General features: G+C 45.1%; 1 protein-coding gene and 1 long non-coding RNA gene across 3 annotated transcripts in view; one reads left to right on the plus strand and one right to left on the minus strand.

Annotated features, from left to right (window-relative positions):
- Positions 1-313: 313 nt before the first annotated feature.
- LAMA1 (laminin subunit alpha 1) overlaps positions 314-23,666 on the minus strand; it is a 159,127-nt gene continuing 135,774 nt past the window's right edge. For both annotated transcript variants that reach the window (XM_044383133.3, XM_057313235.1), the window contains 15 exons: positions 20,092-20,242; positions 19,329-19,473; positions 18,484-18,625; positions 16,048-16,162; positions 15,682-15,852; positions 13,510-13,673; positions 12,608-12,793; positions 11,078-11,213; positions 9,898-10,010; positions 6,574-6,763; positions 5,879-6,037; positions 5,185-5,338; positions 3,790-3,923; positions 1,222-1,444; positions 314-669 (listed from right to left, as the gene is read on the minus strand). In XM_044383133.3, the coding sequence (XP_044239068.3) occupies positions 509-669; positions 1,222-1,444; positions 3,790-3,923; positions 5,185-5,338; positions 5,879-6,037; positions 6,574-6,763; positions 9,898-10,010; positions 11,078-11,213; positions 12,608-12,793; positions 13,510-13,673; positions 15,682-15,852; positions 16,048-16,162; positions 18,484-18,625; positions 19,329-19,473; positions 20,092-20,242 (2,344 nt within the window). In that variant the 3' untranslated portion in view covers positions 314-508. The remainder of the gene's footprint in view (positions 670-1,221; positions 1,445-3,789; positions 3,924-5,184; positions 5,339-5,878; positions 6,038-6,573; positions 6,764-9,897; positions 10,011-11,077; positions 11,214-12,607; positions 12,794-13,509; positions 13,674-15,681; positions 15,853-16,047; positions 16,163-18,483; positions 18,626-19,328; positions 19,474-20,091; positions 20,243-23,666) is intronic.
- On the plus strand, positions 8,686-12,462 carry LOC130543941 (uncharacterized). Its single transcript, XR_008959738.1, has 2 exons — positions 8,686-9,962; positions 11,584-12,462. It is a non-coding gene; the product is annotated as an uncharacterized LOC130543941 (long non-coding RNA).

A 23,666-nucleotide genomic window follows, 5' to 3' on the forward strand; every position in this document is an offset into this window, starting at 1 on the left:
CAGTGCTGGCCTTCCCCAGTGCGGTTCACAGGGGTGGCGCTTCCTTTCATTACCACGTCTCCATCTCTCTTACCATTTTTATGTGCTCTGTTGTACAGAAGCCAGTCTGTCAGCCCTCAGTTCTTTAGGAGGAATTGCTCCATAAAGAGGTGTAGATTTGGTGTGTCCGTGGAAGAGGTGAGTTCAGGGTCTTCCTACAATGCCATCCTGGACCAGACTCAGTATTTTTATGAAACTCAAATGCAAAACAAGAAAAATTGTCAAGTAATCCACAGAATGTTCTATGTTTATGAAGAAAAAGAGAGCCAATGAATTCAATGTACATTTTAAACTATTTAATAGAGGTATTTGTTGTGTACATTGTTTTAGTTTAATATAAACACAACATTTTTTTTTTTCTGGAAACAACCTGAGTGGAAAATGAAATCGGAACTGAAGAGATTTTAATGCATAAAAACAATTCTCAAAATATAAGCAATGATCCCCAGCTGGGGAGTTTCTCTGAAGTTCAGGGTTCAGACCCAGGACAGGAATGAGGGAAAACTCCCTGTAGGTCAAAAGCTCTGCTGAAGTCATAGGACTGTATTTGTGGGCCCTTAATCAGAGTGAGCTTTCTCAAACACCCCCGGAAGGAGGTCTGGCTGCTCAGGCAGTTTTGCTTTACGTCAGCTGTCAAAGAAGAAAGCAAAAGTCTTGTTTAATTTTGTTAAATGGAATGGATAGCACAGTAGGAACAAAAATAACATCAAGTAGTCTCTCTATCAAAATTAGAATAATATTCTCCCATATCTGTTACTTCAGTGATAAGGCAATGAAAACAATTTTAGTCACAGCTGTGCCTTAACTGAGTCACAACTTCTTATTTATTTGTAATAATTATTTGGAACATTTGAAATGCATAATTCAAATCCAGAATCAGTGTGAGAAGTTAAGATCATGTTTGTCCCCTAAAATTATTTCCTTCTCTGGGGGTCACCAAAGATGAGTCACCTTGGTAAAGTCATCAAGCTTACTTTAGATGGCATCCAATATTCTCAGAGTCTTACCTAAGGGTGAATTTACACGTGTAGATGAATTTTTCTAAGACTTCCTAGGTATTTGAATGTGTCATCCAAACCATGTATTTTTCTTAATCTCTACTCTGTATCTACCTGAACTAAGACTTCCCTTAGTGACAATGCCGCTTAAAAGTGATCGGGCCAAGCAGACATCCATACGTACCAGGATAGCCACCGACATAAATAGGATTGCTGGTGTCTGCCGAGGTGGACTGGGTGTGTGGACTCTCAGCACGAACTGCATTCCCATCAACAGTCAGAACCAAGCGGTGTTTGCTCTTCTGAGCTTGAAGCGTGTGCCATTTTCCATCGCAGAGAGTAGTGGTAGCTTTGGGCTTGTATGTGGCTGTTATCCTACCGGCACCATTGTTAACATGAAACAAGATCTAAACCAGCAAGACACAGGCAAATACCTTGGTGAAATCTTCCATATTTAAGGAACATAATCCATTTATATAATGTTCTTGAAGCGGATAAAATCCAAAATTCTGCTAAAAAGGAAGGCAAACTATGAAAAACAGTGATTTTGAAAAATAGCCTCTTAAAGGATTCAGATTTTATTACTCCCCGAATTATAGAAAGGACCGATGACCACCTCCGTGGGAATAAGCCTGAGCCACTGTTTTTGCATTACGTCCTCAAATCAGTGGCTCATTTTCAGGATAGCAGAAGCTGACGGGCTGACTGAGGGGTCAGTTCGCAGCAGCCGGCTAGCACCTGTGGAGGGACATTTACTCGCTATCTTCCGACAGACTGGAGATACTCTACCACAGCAGGTGCTAACACAGAAAAATCTACGACCTGCAACAAAAGATGGCAGGGAAGACGTGCGAGTGTCCTGCTGTCAGGTTCTTATGCTGTACGCGAGGTGGCCCAGTGTACTGTGAGGTAGACTGTAACGAAGTATAGGTGTAGATTATAAGCCCTTGGGCGACAGCTAAGCAAAGTTTTAAAGGAAAAATAAGCTAATAATAGAGGTAAAATATACATCAGAAATTACTTTTTTGGGAACTGTTACACTTCTGATAATATTTTTCAGATGTCACATTTTTTCAAAATTCTTTTGAAGTACAGATGAGGAAGAATTTGGCTGTAAGCCACAGCGTAGAGAGGCAAGCAGTATGATGTAGAGGCAGCTTGGTGTAGACGTGAGGATGAAATAAGGGGGCGAAGAGGTGAAGGGGAAGGTATTTTCTTATATCCTCCTCATCCCCATTCTAGCGTGTCATGTCCTAGGAGCCAGAAACCCAGTGGGGAATAAGCAGAGTTACTAGAAACAAGCAAATGAGATTGGGAAAAATCTAGAGCACAAAGACTTGTTCCTCCTTGCAGGAGGCAGTAGCTTAAGAAGATTCAAGCATTTTAGTCCCAGAGCAACACAAGTTGACCACAGCGCAAGAGAAATGGTGCAAAGTGCAGTTAGGTAGAGAGGACTTGAGAGACCTCTTCCACCCCCATGGCCTAGGAGTGGTCTAGCAGAAACTCCCCAGTTCTCATAGGACCCTCGGGGGGACGAAGAAGATGGCTGAAGAGGAAGAGGTAGTAGTGCCCCTGACCGGTGCGAAGCCTGATCTTCAAGGGATGTTGGCCAGATCTCCAGGATCAGTCCCCACACACCGGTGACGCTGGACCTCAGACCATTCATTACAACTTGCCGGGGACAACTGGCCTAGTGCACAGAAGACGGAGGAGACTCAAGGCATACCTTGACTCCTGTCAGGAGAGAGCTTGCAGAAAAGAAAAAGGACAAGGAAGACTCTCTTCCTTCACATCTTGCCTGCACCCAGATGGCCCTAGCGGGGTGAGGAAGGAACATGAGAACCAGGAGAAACTCTGGAAGCAGTTTTGAAGCAAAAGAGACTAAGGTACTGCTAATTGTTAACTTTAGAAGGACTAGAGGCTGCAAAGAGCAAAATAGTTACAGAAAAAAATTGTTTTTTGCATTAAAAAAAATAGATGATGGTATATCCTTCCCATAGAATACTCTGCAATAAAATGAAATGAACTGTTGGTCCAACAACCCAGATCAACTACCAGGAAATGGCGGCTGCGTGTAAAAAGCCAATCTCAAGAGGATATAGCCCGCATCATATGGTTTATAGAACAGTCATGAAATAACAGAACTGCAGGACAGATTCGTGGCTGCCCAGGGTTAGGGAGCGAGTTGGTGTGGATATGAAGGGGTGGCTCCACGGAGCATGTGGTAATGGTACAGTTAAGTGTCTTGACTGTGAGGGTGGATACATAAAGCTAAACAAGATACATGTGATGACATTGTCTAGTGCTACACACACACACACGTACACGTGCAACTAGTATAACAAAAAAGTCTAGATTGTGCCGATGTCGGCTCATGGCTGTGATGTTGTGTGAGAGTTACGCAAGCTGCTGGTGCTGGAGGAGCCTGGGGGAGGGTGCAAGAGGGCCTCCCTGTACGTGTTACTGTACCTTGCTCTCAATCTATAACTATTTCCAAAGAACAAGTTAACAAATATTAGGGAGGGTAAGAGCATCAGGCTGGCAACTTTCAGATGATGTATTATGGCTGTAATGTTGCTTCAATTTCAAGTTTTGTTTGTCATTTGTAATCTCCTTAGGATTAGTTGAACCTTTTCTCCACTCCGTTGAAATGGATCACTGGAAATTTGGATCTGGTTATTTCTACTGTTTCGCAGTTGCTCTGTTTCGGACACTGGGGCAAGCGGGAAGCCCATCGGGATCAAGCACCTACCTTGCCATTTACCATCTCTAATCCAATGGCATCTACTTTGGCGCTGCTGATCCCCAGGAGGACTCCGTTCTCAGAGGTGGTACGGAATTCCAGGGTGATGTTTACATCTGATTGGACTTTGTAGCCTTCCTTGACTGAAAAATACAAACATAACCCCCAGTTAGGGGTGAGCCTGGCCCAAGAAGGCTCAGGGTCAAAGAGGTCAGGGGCTGGCTGGCTGGGTGAGCATTTGGGCTCCTGGCTCAGGAGGCCTGGCTCTAGCTCCTTCTCTGGATCCAGCTCCATCCTCACCAGCAAGTCACTTCCACCCTCAGAGCCTTGGCTTCCTCATCTGTAAGACGAAGCGAGGCTGTTAAAGAAGACATCACCATCCTCAGGGCTAAGCCAGACCGGAGTTGAGGCCGACCCATCCTCTCATCTAGAGCCACAGAGGGAAAAAGCCAGAAGGATTTGATCTGTATGATCCCATCGTCATCTGGCCAGGAATAGCGCACTCTGCGCTCCCAGTACGGGGCAAGTCGTCACTTACTGAGCAGATGAGCATCCAACTGGGTTTTTTTTAAAGTGGGAATTTAATGAAATGGATATTTTATTTAGGTGATGGGAAAGCTGAAAAAACAAACTAAGGGTATGTAGCAGGCAATCGTTCAGTCCAGGGTTAAAGGGGAATTGGGAGCAGGTGCGGTTATCAGAACTGGAAAACACCGAGTGAGAGATGTGTGCTAGCTGTTGCCCTCTGCCCGCCTGCCCCTGATCTTCCACCACGGCCTCCCTGTAAGCCACAGAAATGTGGTTCCCTGCGGTAGGAAACAGAACAGAGGGCGAGAGGAGCACGATCCCAGGGCAGATAGGAGGTTAAGAGCAAATCAAGGACCTTAAATGGAGAGGGAATGCCACATACATTACAAAGGCTAGTTCTAAGCCTTAAGGAATTTACATTCTAAGGCATTTTAGACATTTAAATTCCTCTACTTAGGGTCATTATTTTCAACAGTCTCAATGGGGTCAGTTTCTTCATCAAACCTGACTTGTATTTGGCTGGCTGGTCTAGCTATTTTATGCTCATTTTTGTCAAAGTCCGTTATTTGGCAGTGACAATATGCCTTACATACATTTAGGGGTAGGGGAAGCACAGATGAAACCAGCACCGCATGTGTGCCCTCTGCCGGGAGGTGCGGCCCCGCTGCTGGGAGCAAGCCTGCGTCAGGCCATCTGGAGAGCGGCGAGGGAGAAGGCTTTTATATTAGAAATTGAGAAATTCGGATAAACTGGAACGCTTAACTAATAGTGCTCTTGCTGCAGCCTTGGCCAGGAGTCCTGTCCTAGTATTTCATTCTTGGATCCATAGCCAAGTGCAGGCTAAGCCCAGAGTTCTTTCGTATTGATAATACGTACCAAGAGCTGCATATCCACTTCCATCAAAGAAAGTTCCTTCCTGGGCCACTGCATAACACCTGGTTACTGCAAATGCAGACACTGGGTTGTCCTTGTCCAGCTGTTTGCCATTCACTGTCACCTCCCCAATGCAGGCGGGGACACTGTGGGTAATCTAAACCAAATGACAGGACAATAGATGTCTAAGTATAACAAGAAGGGCCAGGGTCAGTTTTTCCTATACTTCAACAAAACATTAAAATATTAGCTTTTGGTTTTTAAAATCGAATTTCCACAATAGTTTCCATAAATATCCAACTGAAAGAAAGCTGCTCGCTAGTAGCATCTTGGCTAATAATGCAGTAAGGGTGTTTTCTATGATTTGGATTAAGTAGTATGAAAATCAAGAATGCTGGGTTTTCTAATCTGCAAATATAAATCCACTGGCTTTCCCGAATCGTACCAGGGCTAATGGCTGTGGAAAGGGAAATGGTCATTAACTAACAGGCAGGAAAGGCTGGCTGAGCTTCAAGGGCTTCCAGGCGAAGCCCAAACAGATAAGCTGGGGACAAGGTTTAAAAGGTTTCTATCAGGCAGCCAAGCCCCAGGCTCAAGCAAGATAATTTAACAAACATTTTCCCTTACTAAAGATAAAAAGACAGAAGCGCAGCCACAATAAAGGTGAAATGGGCCCCGTACAGAAAATGCTGCTCACATTTCCAATGTTCCTGGCCCTGTACTCCGAGGGAAGGCCTCCCAGGTACAGCTTTCCTTCCACATCCAACATGGTACCATCCCCCACAGCGGTCACCGTGGGGGATTCCTGGCCATCAACCGTCATGAAGCCCTTTCTTTTAAAGTGCTCTGTCTTGACCTAGAACGAAATGAGAATATCCAGTTTTTAAGGAATCTGAGAAAACACTAACAGATGTTTGTTTGCAACATTTGTTCATCATAGCTGTAAATAACATGAATGAGCTCCTAAAGGATGGCTCCGATTTTTACACAGTCGGTGCCGAGAAGCCGGAGCCTGGCAGGAGACGGGCAGGCACAGGTAAAGCGCACCTTAGAACAGCAAGTACTCCTGAGTCTTAGTTACAAGAAAGCAGACGCCACGGTCTAGGGGTTGGCTCACTCACGCCACAGGTGGGCTTCATTTATTTCTCATCAGGTCGAGAACATTTTTGGTACCTTTCACTCATTCCCCAGTGTCTGCCGGGTGCCTGTTAGGTGTCAGGCACGGAGGGTAGCCCTGGTGATACTTCAGGACGTCGCAAAGGTCCCAGCCTGCAAGGAGCTTATGTTCTACAGGGGAGCCACTGGACACAAAGCAAGCTAGGTCATCTCACGACAGTGAACTGGATGGACTAAAACTTAGCGTGAGCGATCACAAGCTTCCCGAGAGCGTACCGTGTGCCACCTGCCGTCACTGATCAGTGCAGGGTGGGTGACCTTTGTTCTGCCTTTCCCGAGATCGAACAGGAAGTGAAGGTGGCCCCCGTGCAGCTGGAGCGTGGCGTAATCAACCTGGTTCTGATGAGCCATGTAGTAAATCAGACCGCTGGAGGCAAATGTTCGGATCCTTAGCTGAACTGAGAGCCTGGAGGAAAACAAGAGCTCAGCCCTCAGAAAGGAATAAACTTTAACTTTTACTTTTAAAAATAGCTTCAGAGAGAGAACCCAATAATTGTTTCAACCTTTATATTGAACATCTCGGCAGAGAGTCATTCATTATTCGTTCATCCATCCGTCCATCCAATTAATGATTACCCCTTATGTATATGTGCCAGGAACGTTCTAGATGCTGAGGCTGAAGCAGTGAACAAAGAGGAATGTCCTTTCTCCCACAAAACTAATACTTGGAATCTGTCAGAGGAAGTTGGGTCACGAGAGGCGAACTGGTGGTTCCATTAAGTAGTCAGGCAGGCAGCTCCGAAAAGATGGTATTTCCGCTGAGCTCTGAATGACAGGAGCAAGCCCCACAAAGCCCAGCAGGAGAGACCTGCAGTTCGTTTTCGGACAGCACAGAGTCTGTGAAAGCAGTGGCCTCATTTGGCTGGGCGGCCTCCCACAGGAGCAGGCACAGCCTCACCAGAGCGCTCAGGGGCGGGACAGGAGAGTGTGGCTCTGCCCTCGTGGGTGAGGGGCTCCGGGAGGCAGTATTTAGATCTGAAGTGCAGTGGGGAGTCGGTACTGAGGGAGGTGGGCATGGCTTGAATTACATCTTCAAAGGAACCTGTGATGTGAAGAAGCCATCGATGAGGCCAGGGTGTCAGCAGGCTTTAGGCGGGCTGCTGTTGCCACAGTCCACAGAGGCCAGGTCGTGGTGCCTTCGACCAGGGCTTGTGGGGGATGTCGAGGGGATGAACTAATTCATGAAATGTTCCAGAGGAAGAAGCAATAGGACTTGCAGATGGGCTGAATTTGGAGAGGGAGGGAACAAAAGTAACCATCTCTAGGTTAGGGCCCTAGGCACTCAGGGCAATGGTGCTGATGTCTACAGAAATGGCAAAGATGGGGACAGTGGGTTTGGGGGAAGACTGAATTCTCTTTGGGTATGTTGGTGTGGAGAAGCCCGTCCCAATCCACAGGAAAGTGTGGAGGGGCCAGCCAGGTATACACCTCCAGAGTCCTAAGCAGAGGCCCGGGCTAGGCAGGTGGGTGCTCATGCAAATAGAGGGTATTTTAAAGCCACTGAAATATGGAAGTTCGCCTGGGAGAATACACAGAAGAGGCCCTGGGCCTTCTCTGATGGAAGAGGAGCCCGCAAAAGAGACTGAGCAGGGATGGGCAGGGAGAGTAGGAAATCAGGAGTGTGTGGGGTAAAGACAGCCAAGTGCATGGGTAGTGCTGAGGGCCCAGCAAGGAAAGCCTTGTGGGATGTGGGCACAGCAGGTCTGGGATAACTGTGGCAAGAGCAACCGAGAAGTGAGGGGAGGCTGACTGGGTGGGTAGAGAGGAAATGAGAGGGGAAAAGGCAGACTGCCACAGGAGGCAGGTTTTTGTTTTGTTTTGTTTTGTTTTGTTTTGTTTTGTTTTGTTTTGTTTTAAAGCAACTCTTTCAAGAAGTCTTGAAATACAGCCAGGATACTGTGGGGGTAGAGGGGATGTGGAGTTGCTTGGAGTTTTTTTAAGGTAGGAACTACCAGAGAGGAAATGGTTACCAGCATAAACACAGTGCTGGGGTTTAAATCCTAGTTCTGCTGTGTGCCCTCAGCAGGTGACTTAACTCCCCTGTACCTCCATTTCGTCATGTGTAAAATAAAGAGCACACCTTCCTCACAGGATAATTTTGAGGACTGAGTTGGAGTATATGTATTCGATACTGAGGCAGTCTGTGGCACAAATGTTTGCTCCTCTTGTTAACACTGATGCTGATGAGGGCGATGGCTCTGAGAGAGGGGATGGGCTCCAGAGGGCAAGCGAGAGGGGGAGTAGCACCCCTCCTCTGTGGTAGTAGGGGAAGAGGTGCAAGGGTGGGGACAAAGGCAGGGGGTGCTCTTTTTGGTAGCGGACAGATGAGGGAGTTCTCTTGTTCACTGAGGCAGTTATCGGCTGGGGCATGGAGAGAGGCTGTGGAAATGTACAGAGTTTTGACATGAGAGGTAAAGCAGCATGAACATATTAGAGAACTGTGTCGGCTGCCTGTGTCATCTGGAGGTTCCATCTGAGATCGCTGGCTTCACTTCCAACCAGGGAGGAAAGAGATACTTCTCCAGCCTTGACCAACAGTTTGGGTTCTGGCACAGAGTAGCCAAGTAGGAGTTCTACCCAGGGCCAGTTCACAAACGAACACCTGTAATAATGACTCTGAGCCCATCTGGGTCTGGGATAAACTGTGCTGGGGGGCTGCAGGGGGAGTGGTGAGAAAGCATGAGGGCTTTGAGGTCTTCATACAGTTGAGGAGCTGCTGGAATGGGAAGTAACAATAGAAGTGAGGAGGAGGGGGTTGATTAATAGAATGCTTCCAACAGAGATCTGGGAGGTGGGATGGATATTTACGAAGTAGGCCAGGGTGGGACCATGGGGAGAGGATGGCTGAGGAAAAGCCCTCTGACAGACAGACGCCAGAGGACTTGGAAGGTCAGATGTGGGGCGGCTGAATTCATGGAGAATGATGGCCCGAGCTGTGGAACAAAGACACTGAGTCAAGGTCTAAAGCCAGTGTGATGGGGCAGTGATCATAGGGGGCGGTAACAACGGGTGCAGTCTGAAGGGTTTGGAGAAGAGGAGGAATGTGGAATCTGGAGGAACCCTGGCCAGTCCCAGGCCTTCTCTGTGGGATGTGAGCTGGCTTAGCCTAGGAAGGGTCCGTGGGGCCAAGCAGGTGTGAGGGCGAGAAGGACCAGGCAGACTGGTGTGGGTGTGGCACCAGGGAGCTTGAGGGGCGCAGTGAGAGAGTCTGGGGGGGACAGTTTGATCAGATTAGTAAGTGCTTACAATGGAGTGGGGTTGAAAGTCCAGATGATGATAGGTCCAGAGGACTTAAGATTCTAGAACAAGAGTGATTTAGAGAGATACCTACCTGTGTTCTTTCCTACACTCCTACAGAGAGGCAGCAACTGGCCTTCACCAAGAAGGGGTAAGGACAAACCACAGGAACCCGACTGAACCACATTTAAGCCTCTGCTGTGCACAAAGGCTGCCTTCCTGTTCTCTGCCTTCTCACCGCTGGATCCCTCCCGGGTCCTTTCTCCGTGAGACGCCTGAGGAAGACTTTGGAACAATACCCACCTCTTTCTGACAGCCAGCTGATTGAAAGGCAACACGAAATGGCTGCTTTGCGTGAGGCCAAACTGGTGAGCATGGGGGATATACTCTGGGGCTCTGTCCACAGCACACTGTTCCTGTAAGAGATGCAGACGGACTCTCAGCCACACAGAGCCACGGCGGCCACGAACACGTACGAGGTTTTCCACGAAAAAAACATCTCTGCAGAGCATCAACAGCTACATGTGGGCACAGACTTAGTCTTTGCTTTAAATAATTTACTTGCTATCTCTTTATTTCTGAGAAGGCAATTAGAGCTTCTTTCTCCTCAGTCCCACTCAAGTTTGCTTAAAATTCCCATGCATTTTCATCAGGGGAAGGGCCGGAGGGTATCGGCGGCTGCAGGAGCAGCTACGGCACGTGCACCAGGAAACTGGCAGTGGCCACAGGCCCCTGGCCCTGCCGCGTCTCTGAGGGGGACGTCTCTAATTGCCCCCGGGTGGTAGCAAGGTACAGCGCAGAGGAGCCAGTGTGGGAGGGGTCTGCTCGGGAACCTGCGTGCGGACAGCGCCCTCCACACAGTGAGTCCGAACCACGTGAGGCCACAGACTCACGTTTCTGGCTTGGGGGGGGAGGAGGGGTGGATGCTACCAAGAGAGCTGGCTTGAACTCAACGATTGGCTCTGCTTGGAAGGTACTGCTCTTTGCGTGACTGCACCACCATCTACATAATTAGAGTGCGTGCTTTTAACCAAGGAAATGGACAAATCAGAAAAGGGAAAAGAGAATGAAAACCATTAACTGCCATTAAAAATATTTGGCCAATACATACACAATGGAACATTACTCAGCCGTCAAAAAGAATGAGATCTTACCATTGGCAATGACATGGGTAGTGAAGTAAGTCAGAGAAAGACAAATACTATATGATTTCACTTATGCGGAATTAAACAAAACATGAACATATGGGAAGGGAGAAAAAAATCATAAGAAACTCTTAATGATAGAGAACAAACTGAGGGTTGCTGGAGGGGAGGTTTGTGGGGGATGGGCTAGATGGGGGATGGGCATTGAGGGCATCTGATGTGATGAGTACTGAGTGTCATATGCAACTGATAAATTGTTGAACACTACATCTGAAACTAATGATGTACTATATGTTGGCTAATTGAATTTTAAAAAAAGTAAGGAAAGCCCCTCTTACGAGACTTGGTAAAGGCTGGGACTCCGGCGGGAGCTCACTGTCCTCTCCATGAAGAGCCAGCTTTGGCCTTTCCGAAAGCAAGCAGGTGTCCAAGTCCACCTGTTCGTTGCCAGCCGCGCTCGTGAAATCCAAATGTCTAGATACAAAGTATTTACAAAATTAAGATACTACAAGTCAACACGTGAACCAAAGTCACTTGATTATTGAACACTAAAATCCATGAAAAACCATTAATCTATTACTCTTAGGGTAACCAAACTGACCATCTTCCACAGCGACTAGAAGTCTGTATATCCTATCTTCTATATCCTGTCCTTTGATTCTTTGGCCCACCCCACTCCAGCCCCTCCCATGTTGTCCACCTGGCCACCATCCGGCAAGAGCTGGCTCAAATGCCGTCAGCTCCTCCTGCAGCCTGGGCTGGGCGTAGGGAAAGATTCTGGCTCTGGCTCTCACAGTAGTGCACACTGGCTTCAGTTAAACACTGATTTCTTTCTTTCTCACAGGTTTACATCTACCAGGAAGTCATGAAGTACACTTGTCCTAATTCCCTTTACTCTGCTGCCCTTGCAACACGTCCCGTCTGCATCTACCCCCTTAGCACTTTCTGAGGACATGGTCGTGAACAGAACAGAAACGTTTCTGCCCTATGGAATCCCCAGCCTCATGGCTTTCAGGAGGAAGAAGATGCCAAATCAGTTAGTGTATTTATAAACAGAGAACTGGGTGAATAAATAAATCAACTGTACAGATAAGTAAACCAAGGCTCTGACATTAGAATTGTGCTGCAATTCAATGCAATGTTTTATTCTTTTAAATTTCAAGGACACCGTGACCATCAAAGTTCCAAGTCCTTGTTCAAGGTCTTGAGGCAAAATCCGCAGCCCAGCTAGGAGGGGAGCTGCGGTCTCCTGATGCTCAGCGCATGGTCAGTTTCTCCCCTGCAGACTCTGGTCCCGCACCCCCCACCTCCAGGTCATAGCACAGCCTTTGTCCCAGCAGCACTCTTACCTAGGCACAGGGTGAGTGAGGAAGAAATAACTGTCCATGGGCACATGTCAGCTCTCTTCCTCACCATGAGCTCCACAAAAGAAACAGACTAACAGTTCTTAATTAGACAGTCATTGTTTCAGGAGGAGCCATTAATAATCTGAAGCCGCAAGGAGCCCAGCTGTAAAGGTTCCTTAAAGCAGTGAGCTCAAGACAGCAAGAAACTTGCATCACAAAACCTCTGTATTCCCTGGAATGCTTGTCAAAAGTGTATTTGACCTCTGATGTTTATTGATAGTCCTATGGAACTAATGTTCAATGGTTTGGGTTTTTAATTCTAGGATTACCAGATCTACCCCTCATTCTAATCCAATAAAATCCATTTGGGTGACTGTTGTGAATGGGGTTCACTTGTTATTCAGAAACGTAGGATTTTAGGCAACCTCAAAAGCAAAATCAGATAGCAGGCGAGCATCAGTAGTCCGCAATAAAACATTTCTAGGAAGTGCAAACACATGTCGAGAGCACAGTTACACTTACTCCATGTTAAAGATCAGGTTTTTGATACAGCCATGGAATGATCTTCTCATCTTGAGCACGGATGTCCCCTCCCCATCTGGAATGCCCCCTAAGTACAGCTTGGATACGTTTATTGCCCTGCTTTCTGCTGAGGGGCCCAACTTCATTTCTACAGGATTCATCTCATCCATTTGGACAGTGATAACTCTAAAAGGTCAAAAGAAAAAAAAAGCTTTTAAATATAATGAAACATAACTGCCTGTTTTAATATATAATTCCACAAGTTCATACTGAATGAGGAAAGTTCATACTGAAAGATAAATTTTAACATGACACTATGTGACTAAAAAGGTGAATCTTGAAAATGAAAACTTACAATTGAACATTCTCCCCAAATGAATGGGTGTTATTAAATACTGTTCAGTTCAATTGCTTTTTGGAAGGTATTGTTCTTTTACTTTATCTGTGATGAAATGTCCAGCATGCTTTTAAAATACTCAGTCTACAGTTTTGGAGGGAAATACATAGGTAAGTTGATACACCACTATTTTACTATTTTACTATTTGTATTTTACTGTTTCTTATGTTACTATTTTTCCATTTGCTATTTAGTATTAATGTTATTTACTAACACCATGGTACTATTTACCACAGAAGTAATCTGATCTAAAACAATGTATACTGGGCCCCAGAAAAGAGTAGGGTTAAGGTTTTTCAATTTTGAAAATTCCACAAGTATCTTATTTCAAAGTAGATGAAATTAATTTCCAGGGAGGTATTCTAGCAAGGTTCCAGAATTATTTTGGAGGTATAAAATCTCTGAATGCTCATGCCTTCACACTAATCATCCAATCACTTCACTGCAAAGAGTGTCCTAACAAGGCTCCCGTTGGTGAGGTCACCATGCCCTTGTACACAGATACCTCCCGGTCCTTATCAAGGAAATGGAATGCTCTCGTCCGTCGCCATATGTGCCCTTGGGAGCACGCAGGAGAGCTCTTCTCAGGCTTGTCCCATCCCCAGAGTTAACGTGCACTTCAATGTGGCCTTCAATCAGCATGATGGAAAAGAAGGGCTGGGAAGGTTGCTAAGAGATTTCAGGTAGAAAAAACATTACTATGTGATTTTTTAAATTATTATTTTATGAAGATAACGTGGGAATATTAACAAGTAAGTAATTTATTAAGAATATCACCATCTCCATCTAACACAACTCTTTTATATTTTGTATATGACTTCCTAATCTCTACTTATATAACTTATATTCGGCATTATGCTCGTAACACTAACCATATCAAAGATTTCATTTCTACATAGCCTTCATACTTTTTATTGCCACATTATGTGCCAACCAATAGATACATTGAGTATTGATTAATGTGTTATTAAAAATTTAGTTTCCAATTTTTTGTTACCATACATAACACTTTTTGCCTGTGAAATTGTTTTAAATGTTTCTAAAAGTGGGATTAAAAGGTTGAAGAGTTTGGAAATTATTAAAGCTCTGAGAACTATTTTGCCACATTGAAAACAGCTCCAGCAGCAGGACTGGAATAGGAGTGTTTCACAATATCGTTGTGAGCCTTGGGTGACAGAGCGGCAAACTTTGATTAGCAAATGCTCCTGTTAAGAATAGTGGAGGAAAAGTCCGTCCGTTCTTCAAAAAGTGAACCACAGAATTATTGTGTGACCTAGCGATCCCCTCCTAGGTATCTATACCCGAAAGAACTCCAGGTACTCAGACAACACTTGTACGTGAGCGTCCACAGCAGCAGCATTCATAATGGCCAAAGCGTAGCTCTGGCTCCAGCTGGCCATCGGTGAGCAAGCTATGTGACGCACACACAGCGGAGTATCACTTCGGCCACAGAAATGAAGTGCCGACACCTGCCAGTGGGGCTGAGGCTCCAAACACACTAAGTGGAAGACACGGAAGATCACATGCCGTGCGAGCCCGTTTCTGTGCCGTCTAGAGAACAGGGGGATTCACTCATAGACACAGAAGGAAGACCGGTTGTCACCAGGGCTGGGGAGGGACCGCTTCATGGCATAGGCTTCTGTTTTGGGTGATAAAAATGTTTTGGAACTAGACAGAAGAGGTGGCCTCACAACATTGTGAAAGCACTAAATGCTACTAAATTGTTCATTTTGAAATGGTTACTTTTATGTTACATGAATTTCATCTCAACTAGAAAAAAGGGAAAAGATGGGTGGAGTCCATACACCACTGTGTCATTGTTAGACCTCCACCAAGTGGCTTGGGAGACACGAGGGGTCTAGAGACCGGTGTTCCAGTCCTGGGTCTGGCCTAGATCGGCTGTGTGACCCTGGGCAGGTTAACAAAGTTCTCTGAACCCATCTCCTCAGCAGAACGTCGGAAGCAGCGTTCACCCCGTGGTGTGGGTGTGACCGTTGGGGAGCAGCGTCTGTAAAGCGTCGCGCGCGGTGGAGGACAGCGCGGGGTGGGCTGCGGTCGCGGGACCTCTACTTCGGTAACACAATAAATCAGCATTCAGTAAAGCCTCCTCGGATTACGTGATCTATGTACGCGCGAGCAGAGGAAAGAGTAAATATCATCTATGCTCTTAAAATGGAATCTAAATATGGAAAACCATCGACTTTTCTCTCTTCTCCTATGGCTGGTCCACCATGTTTATCACAGGCCACATTTCTCTTTCTGTCCTACTTGTAGATAAGGAGAGTTGTGCTTCATGGAGCAGTATGCCAAAAACCTCTACAGAACTTACGGATCTACTGTCGTGGCCTTAGAATAAAGAGTAACAACTGTAACGTGGAAAAAAAGCTCAATTTGTACTGTCTGGACGAGTTTGAAAAGAATTAGAGGTAGACAGCAAGTATCTTTCTTCTCAGTAGCTAGACAAGGAAAATGGATTGTGTCACACAAAGAAATCACCCATTCAGAGGGGAAAGACGTTCAGCAGTATAACTTCTGCGTATTGAAATGCACACTCATACAAACAAGTGGCCACACGGATACAGTAAATGTTCATGACTAAGTCATTTTCCATCTAGTGTTTCTTGAAGTCATTTCCTTCCTGAGCTCCCGGCTGAACAATAGCATTTGAGCCACTCACCCCATGGGCCTGCAGATGACCCTGCTTCTCCCCCTGCCTGCCCAGGGCAGCCAGGATGATGCCACTGCTGTTCTTGGTGGCAAACGTCGCCAACAATTCTGATTCTGGTGACAAAGACTTGGGTGACAGTTCAACGTAGCCGCCTTTCAAGAAGCTAACACTTCGGATAGGCTGGTCACAAAAGAGAGGAAGGAGCACCATCAGGCCCACTTGAAGGCTGAACCGCCCACCGTGGGGGTTACTGCCGGTCTCCCCGTCGTCTCTCTCCCATCCCCCCTGCTGGCTTAGATTTTGTTACTTTACTACATTGGGAAGTCAGTGGACATTTATAGAAACTCATTCCAATATTAATAAAATGTTTCCCACCTCCAGTATACAGCCTTTTCTCACTCCATAGGAATTTCTGAGTAAATCAAAGGTCGATCTGGATATTTCCAGGTTTTTGATACAGCCCACATAGCTTTTGCTGGTGACACCTTTCCTGTGGGGAGAACAACAAAATTTGGATTTTATAACTCCATTTTTGAAAGGAATAAAAATGGATCTCCAAGTAAAGAAAATCTTCTATTTGTCATTCTGCAGAAATGTCTAGGTCTCCCTCTAAGAAGGACATTGATGGTGAAGACATCAGGTCAAATGAATGCTCTCCTTAGGACCAAGGAAAGGGGTTGAATTTAATGAGTTAGACTAGATGACTACCTAGATAAAATGTTTAATATTTTAAGGGAAAGTAGTCACTGCAATTTAAATATGCTCAGTAAAACACAGGTCAGTTACAAAAGACAGTCCACAGTCATGAGGAAGCAATGGCACATAGACCGAAATCCAAGTTTCATGTAGGGTAGAGCATGGCCGTAAGCCTCCCATGGATGCAAGTGCGGGCAGTGTTAGTCCCTAGGACCACATGGCTACAGAAGTCACTGGCCGTTGTCCAACTACACAGTCCTACACTTTGTCCTGAAGGAAATAATTGCATTGGTGAAGTCTAGGATTATCCAAATCACTGTTTCTTTGACTCCATATCAGTACCATATTTTTCTTAACAGAAGTTGCCACACTGCTGGCTGGGGTGAGGCTGTCACGTGACCAAACTCTGATTTCCAAAATATGGAGATGACTGAACATCTCCAAGTTACACTCTGAAGCATCAGCTGGTCACAGGGAAACTCTGAAGTCACATGGTCTCCAGTTAGGTCCCAGCTCATTTTTCTCTCCCTCTGTGTTAAGCAATGAGCTGTAGACCAGTAGGCAACTACTTGATTGAGGATGGATTTCGACCTTTCTGGATCTCAGTTTCTTCCTTTGTAGAGGAGGAGGCTGCCCTTGATAGATACCCAAGTTCCTTCTAGCATAAAAGTCTGTGATTTGGGATATCTTCCTATAAAATGGGACCTCTTCTCCAATGTCTACATGGTGTCCATTTAGGTCCCGTAGAGATGAGCCGTGACACAGCTTGTTGCTACAGGAGTATCTAGTCCTGCTGCCACCATGTGAGGAAACGACATCTGAAATCTGGCTTCCAGTCCTGGCTCCATCTTGGCAGAGGGATAAGACCTCAGGGACAAGTGACCAACTCCCCTGAAGTTTAAGTAGAATTCATTTCCAAGACAGGGTAGGGGCATGGCGACTGTGGTGGTAAACTGCGTTCCTTGGAACTTTCAGAAATTTCTGGCCAAGAGAAGGGGTGAGGAGTGGATCTGGGGTGCTGAACTTATAGCATCCAGAGTGGCTGCACTTCTGTGTGGCGTATCAGGATTCCGTGCAAGAACTCGCTGAAGATGGGATAGTGGGCTGGGTGACTCAGTTTGGACATTTGATAATCCCACTCCCTGGAATCCATCTTGCCTTGACTGCTGGACTTTCATATAGGACTTTTTTTTTTAATGGTGTGAAAGAAACTTAGGATTTAATTTTATGTCCAGTCCAAAATTACACAACTGAGGACAATGACCCACAGACAGCTTATGTCAGTTACTAAAACTAGTCACAAAGCTAAACGTGAGTAGCGTTAAAACGATTTCATTGCCTCCTCTGCCATCTTTCTTCCAACTTCCTCATGCTAGTCTTTCAGCTTTCACATACATTATTCCCCTCATCACACAAAGGGGAAATCCAGATAAGTCTGCAGACAGCATGATTTTTTTGCCCTGAAAAAGATTCTGCTAAAATCTCTAGAGAGAACAACTTGTGATGGAAAATGAGGTCTCCAGATATTGTATAATATTAGTTAAAAGTAACGATTTCTAGGTGTTCTAAAGGCAGACAGAAAATCATTAATTTTACTACAGAAGGGTTTCTTTACATCCCAATTAATATGACACATAGTGGTTTGAGTCAAGGCAGATGTTACGGGTTAAAATTTGTCCCCCACAAAAGATGATGAAGTCCTAACCCCCAGTACCTGTGAGTGTGACCTTATTTGGAAATAGGGTCGTTACAGACGTAATCGCGTTAAGCTGAGGTCATTAGGGTAGGTCCAATATGACCCGTGTCCTTATGAAAAGGGGAAATTTGAACACAGAGAGACACACACAGAGGGAAGACAAGGTAATAAGACACAGAGCATGTTATCTACACGCTGAGGAAGGCCTGAAGTTGCCAGAAGCTAGGAGAGAGGCATGGAACAGATTCTCACAGCCCCCAGAAGGAAGCAAATCTGCTGACCGCTTTTGGACTTGTAGCCTCCAGAGCTGTGAGAGAGCTTCTGTTGTCTGTCCCCTGGCTTGTGGTGCCTTGTTAATGGCAGCCCTAGGAAACTAACGCATTCGGCAGTTACGGACATAATTATGCCATGGGATATACCTCACAGCTCTTGACCTAGGTAATCCACCCACATAAATTGGATCTTTATCTAGACGATTGAGGTCAGAAGATGCTCCTGGAGTTTCACCTTGCTTGGTTTCTCTGTAGCTGGTGTTATACGCATCAATAACTGCTAGGATTCCTAAAAAGAAGAGACAGGAAAATGAAAATCATTTTCTACATTAAGGTAAAAACAAAGTTCATTGATAAATTCTCTCTTTATAAATTCTTTCACATTCTGCACATCTGACCAGGGAGTATTCCTGGCTGTTAAAGGAGACATGAAAATCCTCTGTACGAAAGTCCATGAATCCAGAATACATATCGCTGAATGACAGCAGTTATGTGTGTGGCAGCAAAGAGAATGGACTTGATCTTTGATTCCAAATCAGTATTTAATGTTAGGTAATGCACTTGGAAACCATAAAAAAAAAATAGAATTATAAATTCCCCCAACAAAATGTGAATCCTGGCATTTAGTATTTCAAAGAAAACAATGGCTTTCCATTAGCATATCATTCAAGGGTCCCCAAGAAGCTAAAGTAAATAAAGACTGCTGATTTTGGAAGTATTTCTTTCTTCTCTTTCTCTTTCTTTCTCTCTCTAAAAAATTTTAGAGACAAGAGAGGAGGGGCAGAGGGAGAGGTAAAGAATCCCAAGCAGGCTCTACGCTCAGTGCAGAGCCCAACGTGGGGCTTGGTCTACAACCCCAAGACCGTGACCTGCGCCAAAATCAAGAGTCAGATGCTTAACCAACTGAGCCACCGAGGCGTCCCTGATTTTGGAAGGATTTCTGTCCCTGCGAGGGTGACCTGTAACATCTCATTGCCCTTCTGTGCACTTAACTTGCTTTCGGTTTCTCTGGAAGGCGATTTTGTACCAGGTTCCGCTGTTATAGCGTCTGTCTGTGATAAGGGCAAGAGGCCCCGAACCCAGGTCAACTGTGACTCTGACCCTGCCACGCACCAGCTCGATGGACAAAAAGTCTTTCTGCGAAGAAGAGAAAAGGGTTACCCAGGGCTACACTGTTCTCACAGATTCCCTTTGCCTTCAAGTTGCAGGCGGTGGAAACCTTCCAAAGTCAAACTCAGAAATGTGGATCTGGCCTAACTGTCAGAGGTCTCTGCTAGGAAACTGACGTGTCTGGGAAGACTTTCTCGAATACTACCTAGATATAAGGGAGAGAAAAACAATGTCGCCAAAATCTACAGTAAGAGAAGTGGGATCTTCGTAGCATTTTCATTTAGATCGACAAATGGGCCAGTACTAGATGGTGGAGAGAAATCACTCCCACGATAGGATAAAACTAACGCTAAATTCCTGTAGATGGAATTCAAAGAAGTGATTAGAGTGAACATGGAACACAATAGAGGAAAGTCAAAATTTAATAACAAATATCATTGATATCTGTAAGTGATAGGAAGGGTGTTTTCTACTTGGTGGTCTCCTGTATTTTGCAACGGGTCATCAGTGAATTTTTAACATAATATTTAAAATGGGGCAATATTATGGCATATGTATATCTTATATTCGTATATATGTTTAATGACTCATAAAGCAGTCAGTAAACATAAATCTCCTCATAACTATTGGACTGTATATACTTACAGTGCCATTTGAAGCGAGGTAGAGAAGAAGCCCATTGGGTGAAAAGGTACTAAACAGCATAATTATATGAGTCCCCGCAGCCCGGAGCGTTCTCTCCACAACCGAATACCCACTCCCGTCAAAATGGAAGGAAGAGTCTTCATTCTGGGGGCTGCAAAGCAGAGCAGATGAAACAGCATCTAGTCTCAGGAGGGTGGTCAAAGAGAAGAAAGGATATATTTACTGAGGTCTTCCCCTCACAAACATTGTGGGAGAGCTATTATTTCCATAATTTGATAAGTGTAAGTCATATCTTAAAATATGTTGCCATGAGATTACGCAAGGCAAATGCCAGTTGCTCTCTAAGGAAAAGAAAGTTAACGCGGTGTTCACTGTAGTTAGAAGAAAGGTCTTCACAGGATGGATAATCACTACAAATATTTCTACTTATCAAGATTTTCATTCGTTCTGATTTCCTTTAATGTCACTGTCCTTTCTTAATTCCAAAGCTTTCAGAGTAATTTTTATATTAACATTTTATCACCTTCTACTGGTTTTAAGCAATACATCAGCTAAACTGGAATAATGATGGAAAACAAATAGGTACCAACGTAGCAGAAGGACCATTTTACCCCCTCCCAAAAATCATCATTGACAACAAAAATCTCAAAAATCTGCAGGATGAGCTTACGACAAAGTTATTTAAAATAGGCCTCAGTCCTTCTCAGGTCAGTGTGTTTTGTGGCCACCCCCGTACCTCAAAAGACTGCCCTTATTCACTCTTCAAGTGCAAAGTGAGTTTATCTGGAACATCTCATAATACATTTATTTTATTTATTTTTTAATAATTTTTTATTATATTAGTCACCATACAGTACATCCCTGGTTTTTGATGTAAAGTTCCATGATTCATTACTTGCGTATAACACCCAGTGCACCATGCAATACGTGCCCTCCTTACTACCCATCACCAGTCTATCCCATTCCCCCACCCCCCTCCCCTCTGAAGCCCTCAGTTTGTTTCCCAGAGTCCATAGTCTCTCATGGTTCATTCCCCCTTCTGTTTACATTTTAAAAACATGTTTCTGGGCTTCAGAGTGAAATCTGGATTCAGGTGTTTTGCGGGGACAGGAATTTGCACTTTTCCCAGTTGAAGGGCAACTCGATTCCACATCTCCACGCAGGACACGTAACCGAACGGTGACACTGTTCCCATTAACAAAACAAAAATAGCAGCGCTTTGTGACGCCTGAGGTTTCAAGCTGATAGCTTCCCTCAGTCCAGCTTTTTCTAAAGATTTATGTCTTTTGACCTGTCTTAGAAGTGGAACTTACAGGAAATGCACTCTGCGTGAAGCAGCTGCGGCTTAATTCTCTATTCTTTCATTCTGAATCCTGTGACTTCCTGCAGGCATGTCCCATTGCTCTGTCTCTTGGCTGGTCCGTTTCATGCAACTAAGGACACAGACCCTAGAACCAGACTGCTGGGGTTCAAATCCCTGTCTCCCGATTCACTAGCTGTGTGAACTTGGAAAAGTTACCTAACATCTCTGTGCTTCATTGCCTTCCAATAAGGAAAATAACAGAAGCTCTCAGGAAGGGCTATACATGATTTAATGCATGTAAAGTTCTTTAAACAGTGCTTGGCACTGAAATGTTCCCTCCAGTTAGCTCTGATTATTCGGCTTTGTCCAGAAGTCTCTGCAGGGTCGCCTTTTGCCCATTAAAAGCTGAGCCTCAGAGATTAAGTATCTTGTCCAAGGCTACACCCAAGAAAATGGTGAAGCCGGGTTTCATACAAAACTCCAGAAATCTGTCCTGTCCCGCTGTGCACGCCCTGTCCCTCTCCAGAGCTCGGGAGTTCTCTGTTCTCAAGAATGGGAACTCTCTGCTTCTGGCTTCTCCCCATCAGCAGGGCCCGGCCACAAGAGGTGGCCACAAAGAGGGATGCATTCAAATGAAACCATGTTTGAATGTGCGTCTCTTGAGAAGGTTCTTGCCCAGGTTGATGACAATTTTCTGGGGCTTGTCCCTTTGTGGCCGAGGCTTCCGTTCTTAACCATGAGGCCCACGTGCCTCGCCAGTCAGCCCAGGTGCCTGTTCCCAGGTGGGCCCCTGCCCAGGCAAAGGATCCCGGGACAAATGAAAGCCAGGTTGACAACAGCAACCCTCTGTCCCCAGCTCTCAGCCCAGTGAGCCTTCAAGAATCACTAGGCCTCTGATGCAAGCTCTCATGACAGGGGGTCAGGCCTGCTGCACTACCCAGCAGCGCTCGGGGCAGCTGTATGAGAGTGAGTGCAGTGTCACGTGGGCCTCGGGCCTTTGATGCCACTTCACCTGTGCCTCCACGTGCCACAGCACGGAGAACGTCCTCTGTGCTTCCACAGGTGTCTCTCCTGGAGACCAGGAGACGTTGGAGGAGATCAACTCCTGGGACAAATGCTGACATCGCCAGCAGCTAGCAGGGGGCCTGGAACACAGGTGACTGGCTTGTCTCAAAGGTCCCAACACCACCTGTCCCAACATCCACTCATAACTAATACCAGAATAAAGGCCTACTAATTAAATAAAAAGGCTTTTTCCATTTTTAGATGATAACTGTTAGAATCAGTGGCTTATTGTATAATATGCTTTAAGAATTTAAGAGATCGTTCATAATTATAAACATATGCTGATAACATATAAAAAAAGTGTAAATATATCCAAAGAGGAATTAAAAAGCAAAAAAAAAAACAAAAAAAAAAACAAAAAACCACAACAACTCGATTTGTTTACTTGGTAATATAAGTCAAAGGTAAATGTCCTTTAGATTTAAAAAATAATTTTCTCAGTATGAGCATCAGTGGACCGCACAAATGATTTAATAATGGCAGATTACACATACAGGTCAAAAGCACATTGAATTCTCATCACCGATCTATAAAAATTGATTCGTTTACTAGAATTAGTTTGCTAATTCTTTGAGCTAAAGTCTCTGCCTAATAAGTAGGGAAGTTTGCCTAAAATGACGACAACGCAATTTACAAACATGGGCAGAAAGCACCAGCTTGCGTCTCTCTCTGCACCTGCCACTGTATGTTCTATGGAACATACACGACTCTGAAATGCTGCTTTTTAAAAAGTTGGGGATCAAGTGAGTTTGGGAATGCTGCAAGTCCAGCCTGTCCTGAGGACAAGGTTACTGCGTGTTAGCACATTAGAAGCTTCTGATGGCCTCATAATAAAGAAGTGCACTTAACTGTTTTAACCCAGTGTTTCCCAACCATTTATGGTCAGGAGACACCTTGCACCCTCACTTAAAAATAAGTATCCATTAATATCCTATCAAACTAGTATTCTTTAAAAAAACACACGTTAGATATGGTAGTCAATATAAGGTAGTCAGTATCAGCCAGCTGATTTGTTCAGCACCCAGAAAAACATTTAATCAAACCTTTGATTGAGCCCATGAGTCAGTCTGGTCCTAAGGTTCAGCTGGGTGGTCAGCCCTCTACAAAAAAGCCAGTTCTAGGACTCGGGTCAGGAGGGGGGCGGCACCTGCCAAGCCCTCCTTTCGGTCTGTAGCAACCTTCATCTTTCGCCGGAGGTCCAGGGTGG

This window comes from Ursus arctos, unplaced genomic scaffold (genome assembly GCF_023065955.2).
Source record: "Ursus arctos isolate Adak ecotype North America unplaced genomic scaffold, UrsArc2.0 scaffold_17, whole genome shotgun sequence".
Taxonomy (NCBI): domain Eukaryota; kingdom Metazoa; phylum Chordata; class Mammalia; order Carnivora; family Ursidae; genus Ursus; species Ursus arctos.